Consider the following 18,601-nt stretch of genomic DNA (forward strand, 5'->3'; position numbering starts at 1 on the left):
AGTTTCCAGTGGGGGTGCTATACGATGGAACATTCCAGGCAAAGCAATAACAGTGAATCCTCTTAGGTGAAAGAATCCTCCACCTAAGATTTTAAGTTAAAATGTGGCTTGATTTACTTAAAATGAAAAGCCTGAATAAGTACGTATCACTTATGATTAAAGGAGCTGTATGTAGGCAGCGCAGTTATGGCAGAAGCACTGATTAGTGATTGGACAAAGGTGCTGGGGCTTATGTGAGGATTCAGATCAGAGAGGCTCATTATGAATTCTTCAAATTGGTCACGAAGCTCCCAGCTCCTTATGCCAAAACCGAATGTGTGTCACCGTCTGCCATGGTAAAGACTGTAGGAGGAAGGAGTTAGGAAAAGGAGCCATGCGTGCTTCCTTTCGTAGCTCCTTTACTGCTTCCTAACCAGCGGTAAGGAGCTATGAGGCATCCCACAATATAGTGTGAATTTTCCCCCAAAGGTTTTCAAACATGACTGATCTCTGCACAAAGAGTTTCTAATGCGTTGAAAGTTTCATTGCCAGAGACATTATACAATACAAGCACTGTATCTGGAGAAACCCAACTTTATATAGGAATGAAAAGAAAAGCTCACAGCACTTCACGCTTCACCTGCTTTATCTGCAGACTACATAATCACATAAGGGAAGATCTACGCACATTGTTTACGTTTATAGAAACAAAACTTAAAGCCCACATGGCTCATTTTCATAAACTCCGCTGATGGAGCCCGAGCCGCTCTACGCTCCACTGCAGATGGACTAAAGGACAGGATTTGGTGGAATATTTGTTCTGACAGAGGACAGAGTAGAGACTGCAGCTGATAGTGAGTCTGGAGAATATATTTACTCTGTTCTGTGCATGGGCGAATATCTTATTATTGGAGGTGGTTCGTGTTTAAGCTTTTCATACTCACAGATCGTACAGTCTGTGGGGTTTATGGCAAAGCTTTTTTCATTCAACAGCAGCACCTTCTCTCATGTGCAAATACTCCGAATATTTAAGTAAACTGTCACGTTGAAATTCTCAGTAAAATCAGTGCAGAGGAGGAGAATGAGGAGAGCTTATTGTAGTCCGTTTTGTGGGTGTTGTAGATTTTTTCTTAAACAGCTGTAGGTTGATATGACTTCTTCATTGTTCCCACTGCTGTTTAGGACAGTCGGACTCTCCAAACACAGCTGAAGCTCCTTACCCTACCTCCCTAAGACTCTTATGGTTGACCTCTCTGACGTAGCTCCAGAGATAAAGGGGTTAGGGGCTAGAACGTATGATCTAAACCAGGGGTCTCCAACCTATAGCTCGTGAGTTACCAGAAGCATTTCATCTTCTTCCAAGTAGGTCACCAAGGGATTTCTGAATCAAATGTATTGCGCTGAATAACTAAAATGTAATTTATTAAAAGCCTATTAACACTGTAAATGTCTGATTTAGATGCCTGACTTTGCGCCCTAATAAATAAATAATGGTTTATGTTTCACAGACATCTAAGGCAGTAGATCTTGTGTTGTGCTCCAACATCTTGTATTTACTCAATTTCTTGTGATCGATAAATGAGTAGCTCTCTGGCATTTTCGTTTTGTAAAAGTAGCTCACCAGAGGAAAAAGGTTGAAGACTCTTCATTTAAACTATTTGGAACAAGCCAGAGAGTCCTTTTAGGTTTAAAACAACTGATTTTCAGTGATGAAATTGGCAACCCAAAAGAGAGACTCATGGCCCTCATATTCAGTGTTTTTTGAATGAAACAGTGAAAGCGATATTTGATTTGAACATGCCTACCTCGTATCTGGGAACACAGTTATATCAAGTTTATAGAATTTTAAACTCAAACCTCAATATACAGTTCCTTTAAGGTTTGGATAAAATCAGGTCAAGTCAATGTAAAGTCACCCAAAAACATGGAAATTCAACATATAAACTGTATGTGTGTGAATGTCCACTTACCATAATAATCAAGGTTGCCGGTCCGATGAAACTCCAGATGAAGTAGGTGTCCAACCGCAGCCAGCAACTGCAGTAGAAGAGAGAGGAATAGAGAAAGAGAGAGAAGAGGAAATTTAAACTCACAGGAAATACATCAAGTACAAGGCTGTAGTGACATAGTTGGAAAAGGCACGGGTCGCCACCAGGGGCCCAGAAGAGTTATGAGCGACAGGGAGAATTTAGTGGCATAGGAGGGGCGCGTTGTGCTTCTATGACAGCAATAATAATGGAGCTCTCTAGGCTAAACTGTATAAAAACAGGAAGAGGAAATGGGTCCTTAGGCGGACACTGCTCTGATTTAAGGTATATTTGGATTGGCTGAAGGTAGGAAATTGGGATTAAGGGATTTGTGCAAACGCTGGATAGCATAACTCATATCTGACACAGTGTATTCAAGCCCATAGCTACAATAAAAGGAATCTAACCGGAGAGCTTCTCAGAGTAAATGGTCATGCTCTCTTCAAAACAATTAAAAAGTGCACTATGGGACTTTTCGCCAACTGCTTGTTGCTACAGAGATTCCATTGTTTTGCCTAGAATGTCCCACAGTGTAACATTAAATGGATATATCTTGGATTTGTTCAATTGCAAATATATTTTTTTAATAGTAAAAGAAAAATAAATGCATTTTGACAAGTCCTAAAGTGGCTTGCATCCATTGAGATATTTAATGCCATACTGTGGGACATTACAGAAAAGCAAGGACATCTCCGTGGAGACAAGCATGTTGCAATTATCCAACCAGAAAACAGTTACAGTTACAGTCGATCATTAAAGCTTTAGTTGAAGTTACCAATTCTAATATGTAAAGAATAATCCTAAAACATTAGGGATGTAACGATAATAAAATATCAAAGTTCTTTCAATAATATCGTGGACCATCACAATATATCGAATTACAAGTCTCTTTGCTTAAATTAAGAGTTATGGTGCAGCGGTAGTTAAAAAAAGACAGAGGAAACTACATAGACCATGATCCTTTGCTCCATTTCAGTGCAGACTACATGTTCTAAGCACTTTTAAGTCTTAGTTCTTTGGATTAAGTCTTGTCAAAGCATTTTAAGGGGGAAAAAGTAGCCTATTCAGTTTTAGCCTCCACAAAATATCGCAATAAATATTGTACTGTGAGATGTTTATCGTGAAAATATTGTACCGAGAGATTTGGTTATTGTTACATCACTAATCGTGAGCCTCCCCACCAAATCGTGACCTTTCCCACGATATCGCAATAAATATCTTGCCGTCAATATCGTATTGTGACACTTGGATATTGTTACACTCCTATAAAACATTGCTGCTTTTGATGACAAATATTAATTTTAGTGGAGAACTCAAGGCTGGGGTTTTGAATAACGGCATGCAGTGCACAAAGGAAGTTCCTACACTATATACGTATATTATTAATACCACGGATTTTTTCCTCAAAACCCATTTCACATATTATAGACAAGTTAAACCATTTAAACGTCTCAAAAGAATTGTATTGACCTTGAGCAAAACATGCAATGAAAACTCTGCGCTTTTGTGAACTCCAATTTCAGTCCATGTAGTAATAAGTCCGTCCTTTCACCCTGTATCCAAACAAGAGCCAGAACCAAATATTGTGATTAGAGCCAACAATAGAGGACCTCAAAACACGACACTGCTCCTTTGAAAAGGGCCCACAGAAAATGAAACCGAACAAAAACATGATTCATGACGCGTGGCTGAATTATTAATCTGTTAATCTCCGCCACGGCTGCAGAAGGGCGCCTCCATTTTTGGACACTAGAAAATTACAGTCCAAGAAGCGCTGTTGTCACTCAGAGCAATAGGACGAGCAGAGAAGTGGTGCAAGATTAAGCACGTCTTACAAGCATTTAGGGCTAAGTGCATTATACGAGCTGTGGTGTAAAGAAGTGTAAAACAAGGATTTAATGGAGACATTTGGGAAGACAGAAATTTACGTTTAATTTGAACTAAGCATTTTTTTTCTCAAAGGCTTTGGGGTAAAAAATGTTTGGAATATTTAGTTTCAATATTGCTACACTTAAAGGGAATAAAACTGATCCTACATTAGCCTTCATGGTGGAAGCAAAACTAGTTTACATGTAAATAGAACTGAGAACCAGTAAAAGGAACCATTACCCCTCAGGTACTACAGATGCCAAAACATTTTAGAATAAAAAAGAAATAAAAATAAAATGAAATAGATGCCTGGCGGGTCATGGGAGAACACTGAACACACAAATGACAAAAGTAAATTTTCCCCTCCTCAAATAAATTTGTATTTAATAAAATGAAGGATCATAATTTCTTTTTTTTTGTATTTGTCCACGTTTTGAAAGCAAAGTCCAGTACTGGTTTCAAAAAATTTCAAAAGGTAATCTACCCTTAAGATAAAAGCACCAGCAGAGGGCACAAGGACTGCAGATGCTAGGGCACTGAGGAATAAGTAACTTGAATCAGGCGAAAAACCATAGCTGCTGGAATTAAAGTTGGGTTGCTTTGCAGTATTGACAGACAGAAAATGTCCACATGTGCTTTTTAAATAATAAAAGCTTCAAAAAATTTATTGAATCACAATACAGGACCTATATAAGCTGATCCCAATTATTATGTTGTGTATATTTGGGTAACCCGTTCGCATTGAGCTGCCAAATAATAAACTTACAACCACCTCACAAAGTGTCAGCAGCACATTTTCAACTCCTCTCAAACAATATTTCGATGCAAGAGCGGGCTTGTGTAGCGAATGTGACAAATTGACTGTTCCTTTGCCGCGAGGGCCGGTATCTGCGCATCAACACAGCACAAGTCGTATGGGCGTCCAAAAAAAGAAGCTAAACAAAAGCTGAAAACATGCACGAAGATCTGGCAACCCATCAAAGTGTACTAAATTATTCCGAAGCGTCTATTGTTCATGTTTTTGCCTTCTTGTTGAGATCATAGAAAGATTTAAAGAGCAAGTGGGCGTCGGGAGCTGCAGGCTGTCCTCAACTTTTGTCATGGTGGTTTTTTGGGAGCACAGTTTTATCTCTCTCCTCCTCCTGAGATACTTTCATTCACTTTGGTGGCGAAATAAGGGAGTTATATTCGCGCCAGTCAAAACACTAGCCAAGCGCATGCCAACAGCTTGGGTTTGTGGAGATCCTTGCCACCCACTGCACTGGGGCTGCCACATGCTGTCAAAAACAGTTTAATGTGCAAAAATCACTAACGCAGATCGTCTTTTCAGTGGTCAGAGGGTGAGAATGACTAAAGGAATGCCAAAAAGGATGGGAAAGCTAAGAATATATACAAATTTAAAATGTTAAAGTTAAGAAAAGTTAAGATTACTTGAATTAAGAAAGTTTTATCCTGATTTGAGTACATTTCACTTGACAAGGAAAATTATACAACCAATGGAACAAGATTTCTTTTTGCACTTAAAATATGACAATATATCTTGCTAAACACTTAGAAAGAAAAGAAAAACAACAACTCTTTGAAATTAAAATAAACTAAATCTGATGTTGCTTGAATTTAGAAAACCACGCTTATTCCACTGGTAGTTCATTTTATCCGTCAAGTTTAATTTACTCAAATAAAGTAAAATGTTCATAATTTAAGTCACTTTAATTTACCTAGATATCGCTTTTTGGAGTGTACAAGGAAATAATAATTCTGTTGGTTAAATCAGTTTTGTTAAAGGTGCATTGTGTAACTTTTCTGGTAGAGGGTCTGTAAAAAGCTTTTCTCCATAAAGACCAGTGTGGTATTAAACATTTCCATCTTCTTTATCTTGTTCTAACTTTTCATGGAGACCAAACCAGACCAAGTTACAGCTCAGATCTGTGGAGGTGCAACCCCGCTCACAGTCAGAAAGAATGTCTGTTTTTCTAGGTATTTTGAGCTATAAAACCACCTGTAATTTAATAAATATAAGGTAGAAGTTTCCAGGCAGAGAAATGACATATCCACAGAAACAAGAAGGTGACGGACCCCCAACCAAAAAGTTACAGAGTGCACCTTTAAGCTCTGTGAAGATGCTGTTGTGATTTTGAATTCTAAAAAAATTAAGCAGAATAAAAAAATAATATTATGATTTTCTTCCAGATCATGTACCTTCACTTATCCTTTAAAATATTGTACATTTGCAGCTTCAGGAAGTTTTCAAAGCTTCTGTGATTGGTTGAATCCACCTGTCACTCACTCAGAATATGACAAAAGCTGACCAATAGGAGAAGTGTGTTGGGGAAAATGTGTTTGAGCATATCTTCGTATTGCTTAACCCTAATTCAGAAATTAATAAACTTTGTTTTCCTATTTACACCATGCTTAGTACCAAGTTGCAATTATTCAGAAACTGCCCTGCAACAGCTATTATGTTTTAACAGGTCTTACTTGCAAATAACTAAACAATGCAAGCACGGGAAATTAAATATTTGCTAATTTGTTGTATACACCAAATTGCTGTAGCAAGACCCTGCTTATGTAAATGTGATTGTGCCTGCTCCCAGACTCCACACGGAGCCATTACAATGTTTACAATTGCTCTACACAGTGCTTATTAAAAAAAGAAGACATTGGTTTATACTAATGTTATGTTCTAAATATAAGAGCAAGAAAATGAACTACTTTTGTACACAAGCATTCCCATTATAATATTTTCTATGTTTTATAATGGGTGGTGAATGACTCTGCTGTGGCACAGTGGAACATACGAAGTGCCAGAGGTGGGATCAAGTCACTGTTTTGCGAGTCTCAAGTAAGTCTCAAGTCTCAAGTCTCAACCTCAAGTCCGAGTCAAGTCCCAAGTCAAATACAGGCAAGTCCAAGTCGAGTCTCGAGTCACTGGCCCATAAGTCCAAGTTGAGTTAAAGTCGTCTTCTTTGAGTTTCAAGTTATTTCAAGTCTTTAAATTTAAATATACTTTAGATTTTTGCAATTTATATAACTTTTAAACTAAATTGTACTTATAAAGTCATAGTATATTTATATATGAGTATTTATAAGCTATATAAATGTGAAATTTTTCCTTTTTAAATGTCTTGATAAAATCTTACAGTGAATCATTACAGTTAGAATAGAAAGAATTCAGATTTAAGTCATAGGCCTCAAGTTATTGACCTTCAAGTCCAAGTCGAGTCTCAAGTCTTAGTCCATTTGATCAAGTCAAGTCTCAAGTCCTAAAAATAGTGACTCAAATCTGACTCGAGTCCAAGTCACAACTTGCATGTCCCCACCTCTGCAAAGTGCTATTCCACTCCATCAGCCTCAGGACTTGTTACATATGAGGGGATCAAATCAAATTTTGTATGAAAAATGCAATCCTAATTACTCACCAAGATGAGTTTATAAGTGTGTAAGTAAGGAAGGGAGTTTTGCCATCATGGTAATGCTAAATACAACCAGCATGCCAACAGTGCAATAACATTACATCTTTGACTGTAAAAATGTAAAATTGAGAGGTACTTTTAAAATATATATGTACTGGAGGGAACCAAATTTTACTTAAATACATTTTATTAAATCAAGTACAGTCCTTTAAATGCAGTGAAATGACTAACTAATTTTGGCAATACAACTTTTACAAATATTTCAAGTACCTCCTACGCCTATTTGGTACATCCCCTCCCAAGCCCACCGCTCTCCCTCATTATTCAGTGGCTGCGTATAATTGTCCCTGTGGTTTTAATTATTCACGTGATGCCAGGGCTCAGACTGTGGCAGTGATCGGCCCATCCATCACGAAGAACTACGGCCGTACCCCTCTCCCAGTGTCTACAGCCCCCAGTGTGAACGAGACCCTGTGATAAACATCAGGACAAAGTGCTGACTTGCCTCTTCATTATCATCACATGGCTTTCAGTATGGCTGAAAGATATATGGCTATCAAATCGAAATTGCAATTTAAACGGTCGTAGTTAGCAAATACCAGACTGCAATTTAAAAAGAACACATATTACAGGTCCCAAATTACACCAAATGGACTCTTGTGAGCTTTAAGCCAAAAACATACCTGGAGTTGTTTTGTTTCATTCACACATGTTTGAGTAATCCTTTATTATTACTCTGTCTACATCTCCAAAGCTCAAAATGCTCTGGTCCACCTTGTGATGTCATGTAGTATTAGTTTTCAAGTTAACAGCTACATTTTACCTTTTGTTCAGTAGAGATTGGCAATTCCTAAGATGGAATCATCCAAATAATTCTAGTGAAAATGTGTGTTGTTTAAAAATACAGTGGGGCACTTCCTGTATTACCACATGACATCACAAGGTGGAATAGAATGTTTTCAGTTTAAGAGAAGAACACAGCGTAAATATGCAGGGTTTGTATGTTAAACAAACCTGAATACCATACCAACTTCATTTATAAAGCACTTTAAAAACATTACAGTTGACCAAAGTGCTGGTCAACTGTAATAAAACAAAACATAACTTAGGTAATTTCAGGTTTCACAGCAACATTATAACCGAGATCTAAAAATTGCGTAATATGGACCCTTTAAGCATTTTTGTGGCTTTTATTTCCTTTAAAAATGTTTTTGTGCACCTTGGGTTTAGTATTTCACATTTTTTAATTTATAATGTCAACAGACTATATAAACTACACCGCTGTTTCCAATGAAGCATTTAAGAGTTGGAGCTCCCTCTGTTGTCAGCACCGGGATTAAACAAGGGGAAATAAATCAATTAAGCATTAGTCAAACATAAATGATACACTAATAGAGCCAGGCTTTAGTTGTGAACACAATTTGACGCCTGAACAAGTACGGTGATAGTTGATGAACTTAAAAGGACAGTCCAGAATTTTGGACATAGGGCTTCATTTCCTAGTGAACCATAGTGTTGGAGACGTGTGGAGAGACTTTTTTAAATATTCCATCCAGTCCTTGTATTTGCAGAGGTCGCTGGTGCTAGGCTAGTGCATGTCAATGGCCATAGTTAGCCTCTCACTAAAAACAGTCCTACCCACTCCACAAAACACCCAACACAAAACAATTATTACTCCAGACTGTTGATGTAATGTCTGTGTTGATAGAATAATGTCTGAAATAAAACTAACTTGCATCTCATGAATCGTCACATGTTGAGGGACTATTTTCTCATATATCAGTCCGCTGCTGCCAAGTTTTCTATCAGGAAGTACAAGTCGGTGCTGCTGCTCAGACGTAAATCCTTCAAATGCAAGGTTGGTTGGTTGGTTACTTCTAAAATTATTCTATCAACACAGACATTTACATCAACAGTCTGGTGTAATAATTGTTTTGCTTCAGGTGCTTTGTGGAGTGGGTAAGATTGTTTTGAGTAACAGGATAACTATGGCCATTGACATGCGCTAGCCTAACACCAGTGACCTCTGCAAATACAAGGACTGGATGGAATATTTAAAAGAAGTGTCTCCACATGTCTCCAACACTATGGTTAAATAGGAAATGAAGCCCTATGTCCAAAATTCCAGACTGTCCCTTAAAACTTTGCAGAAGAAATTTTGATTTTCTACTTGTGATGTAACAATTTGGGGAAAAAGGACATGTTTAAAATGTGAACTTAAACTAAATTCTTCAAAACACAAACTGCAAACCTAATCAGAATGCTTCTCAAAAAAAAAAAAATCACACTTACATTCTTTCACAGTTTTGTTCAGACCAAACTTTCAGATTAACAATGACGAGTGGTGGGCAAAGCTGTTGCTAAAGCTACACCGCAATGGCTTTAGCGAAATCCACTGTTTTTCAATAGAACTCAGATCCCTTTTTGGTTAAGTCTTTATGTTCTATTCCAAATCTGTGTTAGCACCCTGACAATCTTCCAACAATGCAACTGCGTCCCACCATGGTAGTATTTTGGTGCGCCGTAACAACAATGCCTATTCTTCTGCCAGAGGGAAAAAAGAGTTTGTTCCATTGCAATAAAAGAAAGATTTGTAAGATGTCACACCTCTTTTTTCTTTTCGCATATTTCTTTTTCTTGATTTTTTTTTAAGAACTGGTTTTGTCGAGTATAAACTGCATGAATGTCACTCCAATGAAAATGATTCAAAGTCTTGATGTAGACACAGTCATCATAGATATTTGACCTATACCCTTAGTGGTCAAATTTTAATAGAGATCAAAATTCAGACTTTTCTAACTGTCAATGGTGTGCTTGGATCTTTTTAATCAAGACAACCAATCCCTTGTCAGTGAAAAGCTTGTGGTTCAGAGTACAGTTCAGATCTTTGAGGAAGAAATTTGACTACTTGGGTTAAATAAGGCAAGATCTTCTTTTGGTCATATGGCCCAGTTTTATCCACCAAAATATTAACACTATAACCTCTTATAAATATGAAGACTAGGAGCCAAAACAGCAAACTTTCCAATTACTGATTTCACATACAGCAGGGGTCATCAAACTAAGGCCCACAGGCCATCTCCGGCCCTCCACACCCCTTTGACCGGCCCCCAGCCCCTCTGCCCCCACCACTTGAACTGGCCCTATGAGGCAATCCTCAGCAGTTGTCATGGCCTATTTTATTTATTTTTTATTACTTTTTGGCAAACAATAACATCTCTGTTATTATTTATTCTATTTATATGAAGAATTTATATTTAAATAACCAAATATTCGTCAGCTGACAGGCTCGAGATCAACACACGCACAGAGTTCTGTAGTGCAGTTAAGGACAGAAAAATGACGAGTGTTAAAGTACGAAAAGTTGACAGAGAGTGCCAAGTTTTCAAAGGACAGTGGACGACTGATAATTTTTTTGCTCAGTGTGTGGACCGTGCAGTTTGTATGATATATTTTAATAAAAGTGTGACGGTTTTCAAATAATATAATCTTGTAATATTCTTTGTTATCTTGTTATAATTATACGGCCTACATGACCCCAGCCCCCCATCACAGCCAGGAGCGATAATGTGGTCCCCAGAGAAAAAAGTTTGGTGACCCCTGACCTACAGGATCAAGTGAATATCATCTTTCCACTTGTATTTACTTATTTATTTTTAGGTTTTACAAAGATATATTGAAACTTGAATGCAAACTTGCAACTTAAATACACTCTTATTTTGACCTCTAATGATTGAACTTCTATGTAACTTCTGTCTACTAAAATAATATACTTTCACAAATACACTGATAAATAATAAATCTGACACACTTACACTCGCTCTGTGCCGTAGCTCCTGTAGTCGACAGCTGCAGACACGGCCACGATGAGAGCAGGGACCCCATAGCCCACGATGTAGAAGTATCTGCGTCTGGAGTGTTCACTCTCAAACACCTCCACCAACATAATGTAGAGCTGCACGCCCTCCAGGAACATCCACGTGAACGCAGCCAGGAAGAAGAAGTGAAGTAGGGCAGCGAAGACGGCGCACGCGATCTGGAGAGCAACAGAGATCAACAGTCTTATTATAAAAAGACTCAGAATATAAAAATGCAACTCGGGTACATTCTGGCCAGGACAAATTTTATATGCTCGTGTAAATATTTGTACTAAGGCTGTGTTCAGACTTGCACATACACAACAACAAAACTGGGACTAACTAAAAGACAAAACCTGGACCTAAACCTGGACTACACAAGGACTAAACCAGGACTACAATAAGACCAAACGAAGTCTACATCAGGATTAAGATAAGGCCAAAACAAAACTAAACCAGGACAATGTGTGAAGAATCCCTCAGTCGTCCAGGTAGAATCTATGAGGAGAAAATTCATTTTGTCGATTCAACCAAACTAACTTTTGTCCAGTCGACAAACTGAATTTTCTCCTCATAAACCAGGACAAGTGTGAACTACGTGTAGCTACTTAAAGGTCCTACATTACACAAAATTGAGTCTCGTGAGCTTTAAATCATTAAGTCATTAAATTATAATGTTGTTACCTCCTCAAACAAATACCTGGAGTTGTGTTTTGTTTCATTCGCACATGTTTGAGTAATGCTTTAGTATAAGTCTGTTTACATCTCCATAGCGCAGAATGCTTAAATAATGGTAGTTTTCAGGTTAAGAGCTACTTTTTGTTACCTTTTGTTCAGTAGAGACTGGCAATTCCAGGAAATCATCCAAATGATTTTAGTGAACGTGAATGGACTTTAAAAATGCAGTAGAACAGTGTTTTCTCAGCCTATATATGTGGAATTTGTGCGTTAAACATGTGTGAATGAAACAAAACACAACTCCAGATATGTTTTTGATGAGGAAACAACATAGACCAGAAATACTGCAAGTTTAAGCTTCTTTTGCAAAGAAGTGCTAAACTGGAGGCTTTCAGATTGAAGAATGGGATGGTTTCATATTCCCAGATTTCCCTGTTGAATATATGTTTCAAAGAAGAAAAGTCAAATATTTTCATGAAGTTTTTGTCTAAGTAGTGAATACTGAATGTGCTCATTGGTGACAGGGAGTTGTACAGCAGTATTCCCAGGAGAATTATCTAAAAGGTAAAATCGCAAATGTTGAACTTGCTCATTTCAATAAGAGACTACTCCTAAAAAATCAGCATATAGCCCCTCCTCATCTGCATTTCATATTATTCACCTGTACAATGTTGTGCTGCTTCCCGTAAACCCAACAATACATGGCTTTATGTAACTTAAAAAAATAAATAAAAAATCCAACTTCTGAAATGTCTTGGGGAACAAGATATACAATCTTAAAAAACAGCATTTTATGATGTGAATGATTTATGCACTCCAAATTCAAATGCATATACTGTATGACACAGCTCCAGGGCAAAAAGGAAGAGAAAGCCTAAATCTGTGCACAGATGGAACATTTTGAAAACACCAAACTTTTATGTAATACACAGAGGTGGGTAGTTACATTTACAGAAGAACTTTTTAAAGAGTAGATTTTGGACACCATAGTTTGAAATAACAGTACTCTTACATGTGTGAAAATGTGGTTTACTCTAGCAATATTTACTTTTTCAAATTTTTGAGTCTATTCTTTCAAAAGACAAACTTATTTTTTAGCATTATTTAATTTAATATCTTATCGTAATCCTCCCATTTACATTCACTTCAAATTATAAATCAGATGTTATGTCCCCCCAGCTACTCTTTAAGTTACTTTAAGTTTTACAAACACTTTCATACTTAATTTATTGGACCATTACTTACTTACTTACTTCTACTTGAGGAATACTATTTGGAAGTAAAGTTACTCTTATTTAAATACAGTTTTTGGCTTCTCCTCCCACCTGCGGTCATACAAAAGATATAGCATGTGAGCAAGATTCCCCTATAAAAGTTAAAACTTCAAAGTACTCCATGAACTGCCTTTGAAAATACTGTTATGTTATTATGTTACACATTGTTAAACATTGTGTACATATAATTACTCTTGGATTCTGCATTCTCCACGAGGCTTTTATGATCCATAAGAGATCCTTTGTCATGGGAAGACCTTGGTGTCTCTTACAGCGTTCTCCTTATTTATCATTATCATTGTGACACAGAAAAACGAAAAACCCAACATATCCACTTCAAAAGCAATACACGCAATCTTTTGAGACAACTACTTTAAATGCTGGCTTTTAACTCTGGTTTTATGTGAAGAAAACGCATAACTTAGTATTACAAAGAGACAACAGACCCTGCATACTACTCTTGGGGATCATACTTACAATGTTAAATTCCATAAGAGAGATTTTGACCTTGTTATAAGTGCGTATTTCCAACAATTCACAGTACTGAGTAAGCTTTGGCTGGGCGGACTGGAGTTCTGCCTGTGGTTGCTGGCAGAGGACAAGTTTAGCCAGTGCGCCCATGTGGTCTTGTTTGCTTGCTGGCATGGATGAATGAGAGATATAGGAAGACAATCCAGGAGCTGTAACTTCTGTGAGCAGCAGGTGCAAAGACGCAATTATTCACTTTTGGAGCGGTGGCTTTCTAAGAATAACAAGATCCTGACTGCACTTACATGCACTGATGTCATTATTGGCACAGGTGAACATCACTGGGTGGTTTTTGTCCCCCCAGTGGTTTCAGTTAAATGGCTAAAAGGTTGAGTGGATGTAAATTGCAGCTGAGAAGAGTGATCTTACAGGAGATGGAGGATCAGCCCAATAAAAAGGTTATAGAAAGAAAGGTGTAGGCTCAGGCCAGTAGCTTTCACTGCTAATAGAAGATGAATATCATGTTTTGGCACAGACTTTAATTCTTAATTGGAGGTAATAGTATATCATTATGCAAAGTATATATATCTGTAGGCAAAGCAATAACATTTCAAGGTGGCAAGAAAGTGGCAGAAACCCCAACAAAAAGGTTTCATAGTGCAGCTTTAATTAAGAAAAGTGGGTATGTGCATAATTGTTTTTGTTGAAGTGTATGCAAAGTCAGACTTTCCTACAGATTTGCTAGACTCTAATGTTTTGTATTAGGGCTGGGTATCATTAAGAAGTTGCCAATACAATACATACCTCTATACAATGCACTTTTGATTCGATACGATACATTTCAAATCAGTTCGATATGATTCAAGAAAAATAAGGGCTAAATTGTGGCTGTGATACGAAAAGTCTTTGTTAAATCACTTCTTGTGCAAAGTTCATATGAAACACACACATTTAATCACATCAAAAATATCGAAAATATCAAACGTGTTAAATAAGTTTCTTTCCCCTAAACAAGCAACAAAACTGTAGAAACAAAATAAGTAAGTAAAATGTACAAAAATTACATGCAATATTTTTGCACACCCATAATTGGTATAGCTTTTTAGTTTAACTGGAAAAAAAAAAAAAAAAAAAAAAAGTGCGTATGTAAACTAAGCCACACTGTTGAGTTTTGTGCATATAAACACAACTTCTTAAACATTATTTTCTATATAAATTAGTGCGTGCGACTCCAAGGTGAATCTCCATTGTCAGGTTTGAAGAAAATGTATTAAGTATTTCAATTGTGTTTTGATGTTTTTCATACAAGGATATTTGTTGTTAATTTAAAAACTTTAGTTTAGATAATGCAGAAAACAAGTTCATGGTCACAAGCTCCTGGCACAGCAGGACAGCAGCACGTGTATCACTGTGGGTTTACATCAAAAGAGCAAAAGAACTTCAGTGTGCTCCAAATTAACAACTTTTATAATAACAACATCAACATTGGTCTATTAAAAAGGGGTCGAGTCTGCTTCATTATGGGCTTTAGGTATCATATAGCATTAAAGGCGCACTACATAACATTCTTGGTGGAGTGTCTGCCACCTTATAGTTTTGCCTATATTACACACTATGACATTAAAGATGTAACAATAACCAAAATATCATGAATATCGTATCATCAAAAGTCTCACAATAATACCGTGGGCTGTCACAATATATCGAATCACAAGTTCCTTTGATTAAATGCATGGTTTTATAGTAGCAATAGTTAATAAACATCGGGAACTACATATCCCATGATTCATTTCTGCACAGACAACATTAAGTTATATGCTTTTTACTTGAATTCTTGGGATTATGACAGTAATAATCCACATCAAAGTCTTGTCAAGGTATTTTAAAAGCAAAAAAGCATCCCGTTTATAATTACATCAGCCTCAAATATCGTGATAACATCATATCGAAATATTTGGATATCGTTACATCCCTAAAAGTTAGCCATGTCCATAAAGACAAACCGATTTTCAAATATGGCCAAGTTAGAGGTCAGATCTGTGTGGAGATGAGCACTAAAAACATCTGTAATGAAATAAATGCTCAACAGATTACGTTAATGCCGTCTGTGGAACATTTCAGGCAAAGCAATGACCTCTCCATGGACAGAAGTGGGGAGCAAACCTTCTTCCAGAAATGTTACATAGTGCACCTTTAGATTAGTTTAACGGTTGAACCTTGAAACAAAAGGTGTCAATGCAATAACACTAACACATTTTAAGACTTGCAGGTTTTTCGTTCTGTTTATTCTGTAACCTGGCAACAAATATCAAAGCATATAGCGAAGATGCTGTGACTTTGCAGTAGAAAGCATAAAATTGTTTTGTGTATTTATAGAGCAGGGAGTTAGTGTTTGAAGGGCAAAATCGATGTCTAGATAAGATAATATTTCTTGGCTCCCTTGTATTATTCTACAATTTACCATGCAATAAGTAATACATTGTCTGGCATAAGCACCTCACACACCTATTACTGTAAAGGTCATTTATTATTGAGCATGGCAAAGATATATGCATGTCTTTAAAGGTCTGTATAACGCACTATTGCCGAATTAAATGAAATGTCACCTTTTGAAGCTAATGTTTCCACTACCTATGCACGTGTATTTTTACTGACCACTTACCTGTAGAATATATAATAATTAAATGATTAAATGAGTTCAATGACAACTGCCCATAGTTTAAAATAGAGTGGGAGGGCAAGGTAGAATTTGGGTTAATATCTCTGTAATTACTGGGCTTATCCACATGAAATAAAACTAGTACAAAGCTGTCAGGACAAGTGAACTAAGGCTAAATTCAGACTGCAGGGCTTAATGCTCAATTTGGATTTTTTTGTGAAATCAGATTTTTTTGAGAGGTCCTTCACATTTCCAATTAAATGTGACATGTATGTGATCTCCAGTGTGAACTTTAAATGCTCTAAAAGTGTCCCACATGCATATTGAAGTACACGATGATGTCACACAAAGAGAGTAGGCGAAACACTGGCCTGTCTCCCAAAATACGGTCCAGTTCTTCGAAAAATGGACAGGTTACAGGTCCATGGTCACTTCGTTTATTTGCATCTTTAGCCTCCTTGTGTTTCGCTCGCAGGCTCTTTATTTTTTGTTAACACTGGACACAACCTTTTTCAAAAACCGCCCGATTCCCTCCAAGACCCCTCCAATTTTGGCCAGCGATCCCCCCAAATATTAATTAACTCTCTAACCTCGCTTTTCCTCCATCGACTAGATTCCGAGTCCTGACGTGTAGGTGGGATGAATGCGACCTGACTGTTCAGACAGAAGTCACATGTCAAAAGATCAGATATGTATCGGTTTTAGGAGCACATAGCCAAGTGGCCTGGGTCGCGTTTGAAAAAACTGGGATCTGTGCCATCCAGACTGTGATTAAAAGATCAGATACAGGTCGCAGAAGGGCAAAAAAATCTGATTTGGGTCACTTCAGGCTGCAGTCTGAACGTAGCCTATGGCAGTTATGATATAATATTGATATATATGAATGATCAAAACTCACAGGTACAATGAATATCAGAGTAAAGAACTTAAACTCAGCTATATGATGTTATGTTTCTAATTCTTAGCCTTAACAAACACTTTCCCATAACATTTGGAACAGCTTTTTTCAGACAACAAAGTCAAACTGTGGACAAAAGCACATTCAATCATAGAGTTTTCTTCTGCTTTAGCAATAGGTTATAACTGTACAAAAACAACTAAAACCACCATTTCATCTTTACACTTGTAACTCTTAGCCCCAACATCTCTATAGTCTAGATCAGTGGCTCACAATTTTTCACACCGTAAGGATTTGACTGTCCAAATACCACCAGATCTAAATGAAGCATTTAACAGGACTATTTTTGATCGAATCGGAGCTGGACCAGCACTAAAAGTGGACTACAACATTTCTACTGTAGTTCTAAACAAGAAATTATCAAAAGTAGTACAAAAAGGTAGATAAAATTAATTCTAAATTGCGCAAACCCTCAAACCCTCACGTACTGCACTTTGAGAAACACTGGCCTATATAAATCTTACTTATCTACTATATTTTTTTATGTGTATAACTGAGTCTTATTTGACATGAACCTCTTGCGATTATGCTACTTAATTCATTTTACAACTCTTGATATTTTTTGCTTTTACTATTATATTGAAATTAGTGAGCTACAGTGTCCAAATACTTCCCCCTTGTGGATCCATAAAGTTTGTCTGACTGAAGTCTAACTTGAACTTACCGGCTGGTCGCCCCGATTGATCCCCACCAGGAAGAGGGACTCTGCGATGAAGAGGCAGATGCACAGGTTCTTGTGGATGGTGTTACGGTCGCTCTGCAGGCCGCGGAAGAAGCAGAAGGTGAAGAGGCTGATGAGCAGACACACCAGAGACAGCAGGATGCCCACCCAAGTGATGACGTCAAGGAGCATGTCGTGAACCGGGTCTGTGTTCTGTCGAAAGAGGAAGAGGAATGGGTTTGAATTGTCCAATACTTACATGAAACAATACAAAGAATGAATCAGATTTTGTTGTTGTGGAAAAATAATTAAATATACCACTGGACTTTTTTGTTCACAAACAATAACAAATTCAATGAAAATGCTTAAATAATATACAATTAAGTAAGATTCTCTGCCTTTGTGGAAAAAGAAATGCACAAAATATGTTTCAAATATTCAATTGTGTCTATTCGAGTTGTCACAATACTAAAATTTTAAATTCAATTTTGATACTAAAGAATAGACTTTAAAACCGTACTGATTTCAATACCACAATGATAATAGTAATAAAAAAACACTTCATTTAGACAACACAATGTGACTTTAAATAATAGTATTTTCATTGATAGTTTGATACAGCTAAAGATCATTTTAAAGCTATTCAGGAAGGGTTCATTTCTTTCCTGTGGAGGTGACTTTTTTAGTATCAATACCTGCTTAAATGAGTAACTAGTTTTTCCAGCTTTTTTTTTTTTTCCACTCCCCGCTTTTTTTAA

At 37.1% G+C, this 18,601-nt stretch overlaps 1 protein-coding gene across 1 annotated transcript in view; it reads right to left on the reverse strand.

Moving 5' to 3' along the window:
* Window positions 1-18,601, reverse strand: part of LOC110159331 (adhesion G protein-coupled receptor L3-like) — a 400,279-nt gene that overhangs the window by 33,903 nt on the left and 347,775 nt on the right. The window contains exons 15-17 of the mRNA XM_055156115.1: window positions 17,847-18,056; window positions 11,104-11,324; window positions 1,950-2,016 (exon numbers count right to left, since the gene is read on the reverse strand). Coding sequence (XP_055012090.1) covers window positions 1,950-2,016; window positions 11,104-11,324; window positions 17,847-18,056 — 498 coding nt within the window. The remainder of the gene's footprint in view (window positions 1-1,949; window positions 2,017-11,103; window positions 11,325-17,846; window positions 18,057-18,601) is intronic.

This window comes from Boleophthalmus pectinirostris, unplaced genomic scaffold (assembly GCF_026225935.1).
Source record: "Boleophthalmus pectinirostris isolate CB_2022bp ecotype Guang Dong unplaced genomic scaffold, ASM2622593v1 HiC_scaffold_20, whole genome shotgun sequence".
Classification (NCBI taxonomy): domain Eukaryota; kingdom Metazoa; phylum Chordata; class Actinopteri; order Gobiiformes; family Gobiidae; genus Boleophthalmus; species Boleophthalmus pectinirostris.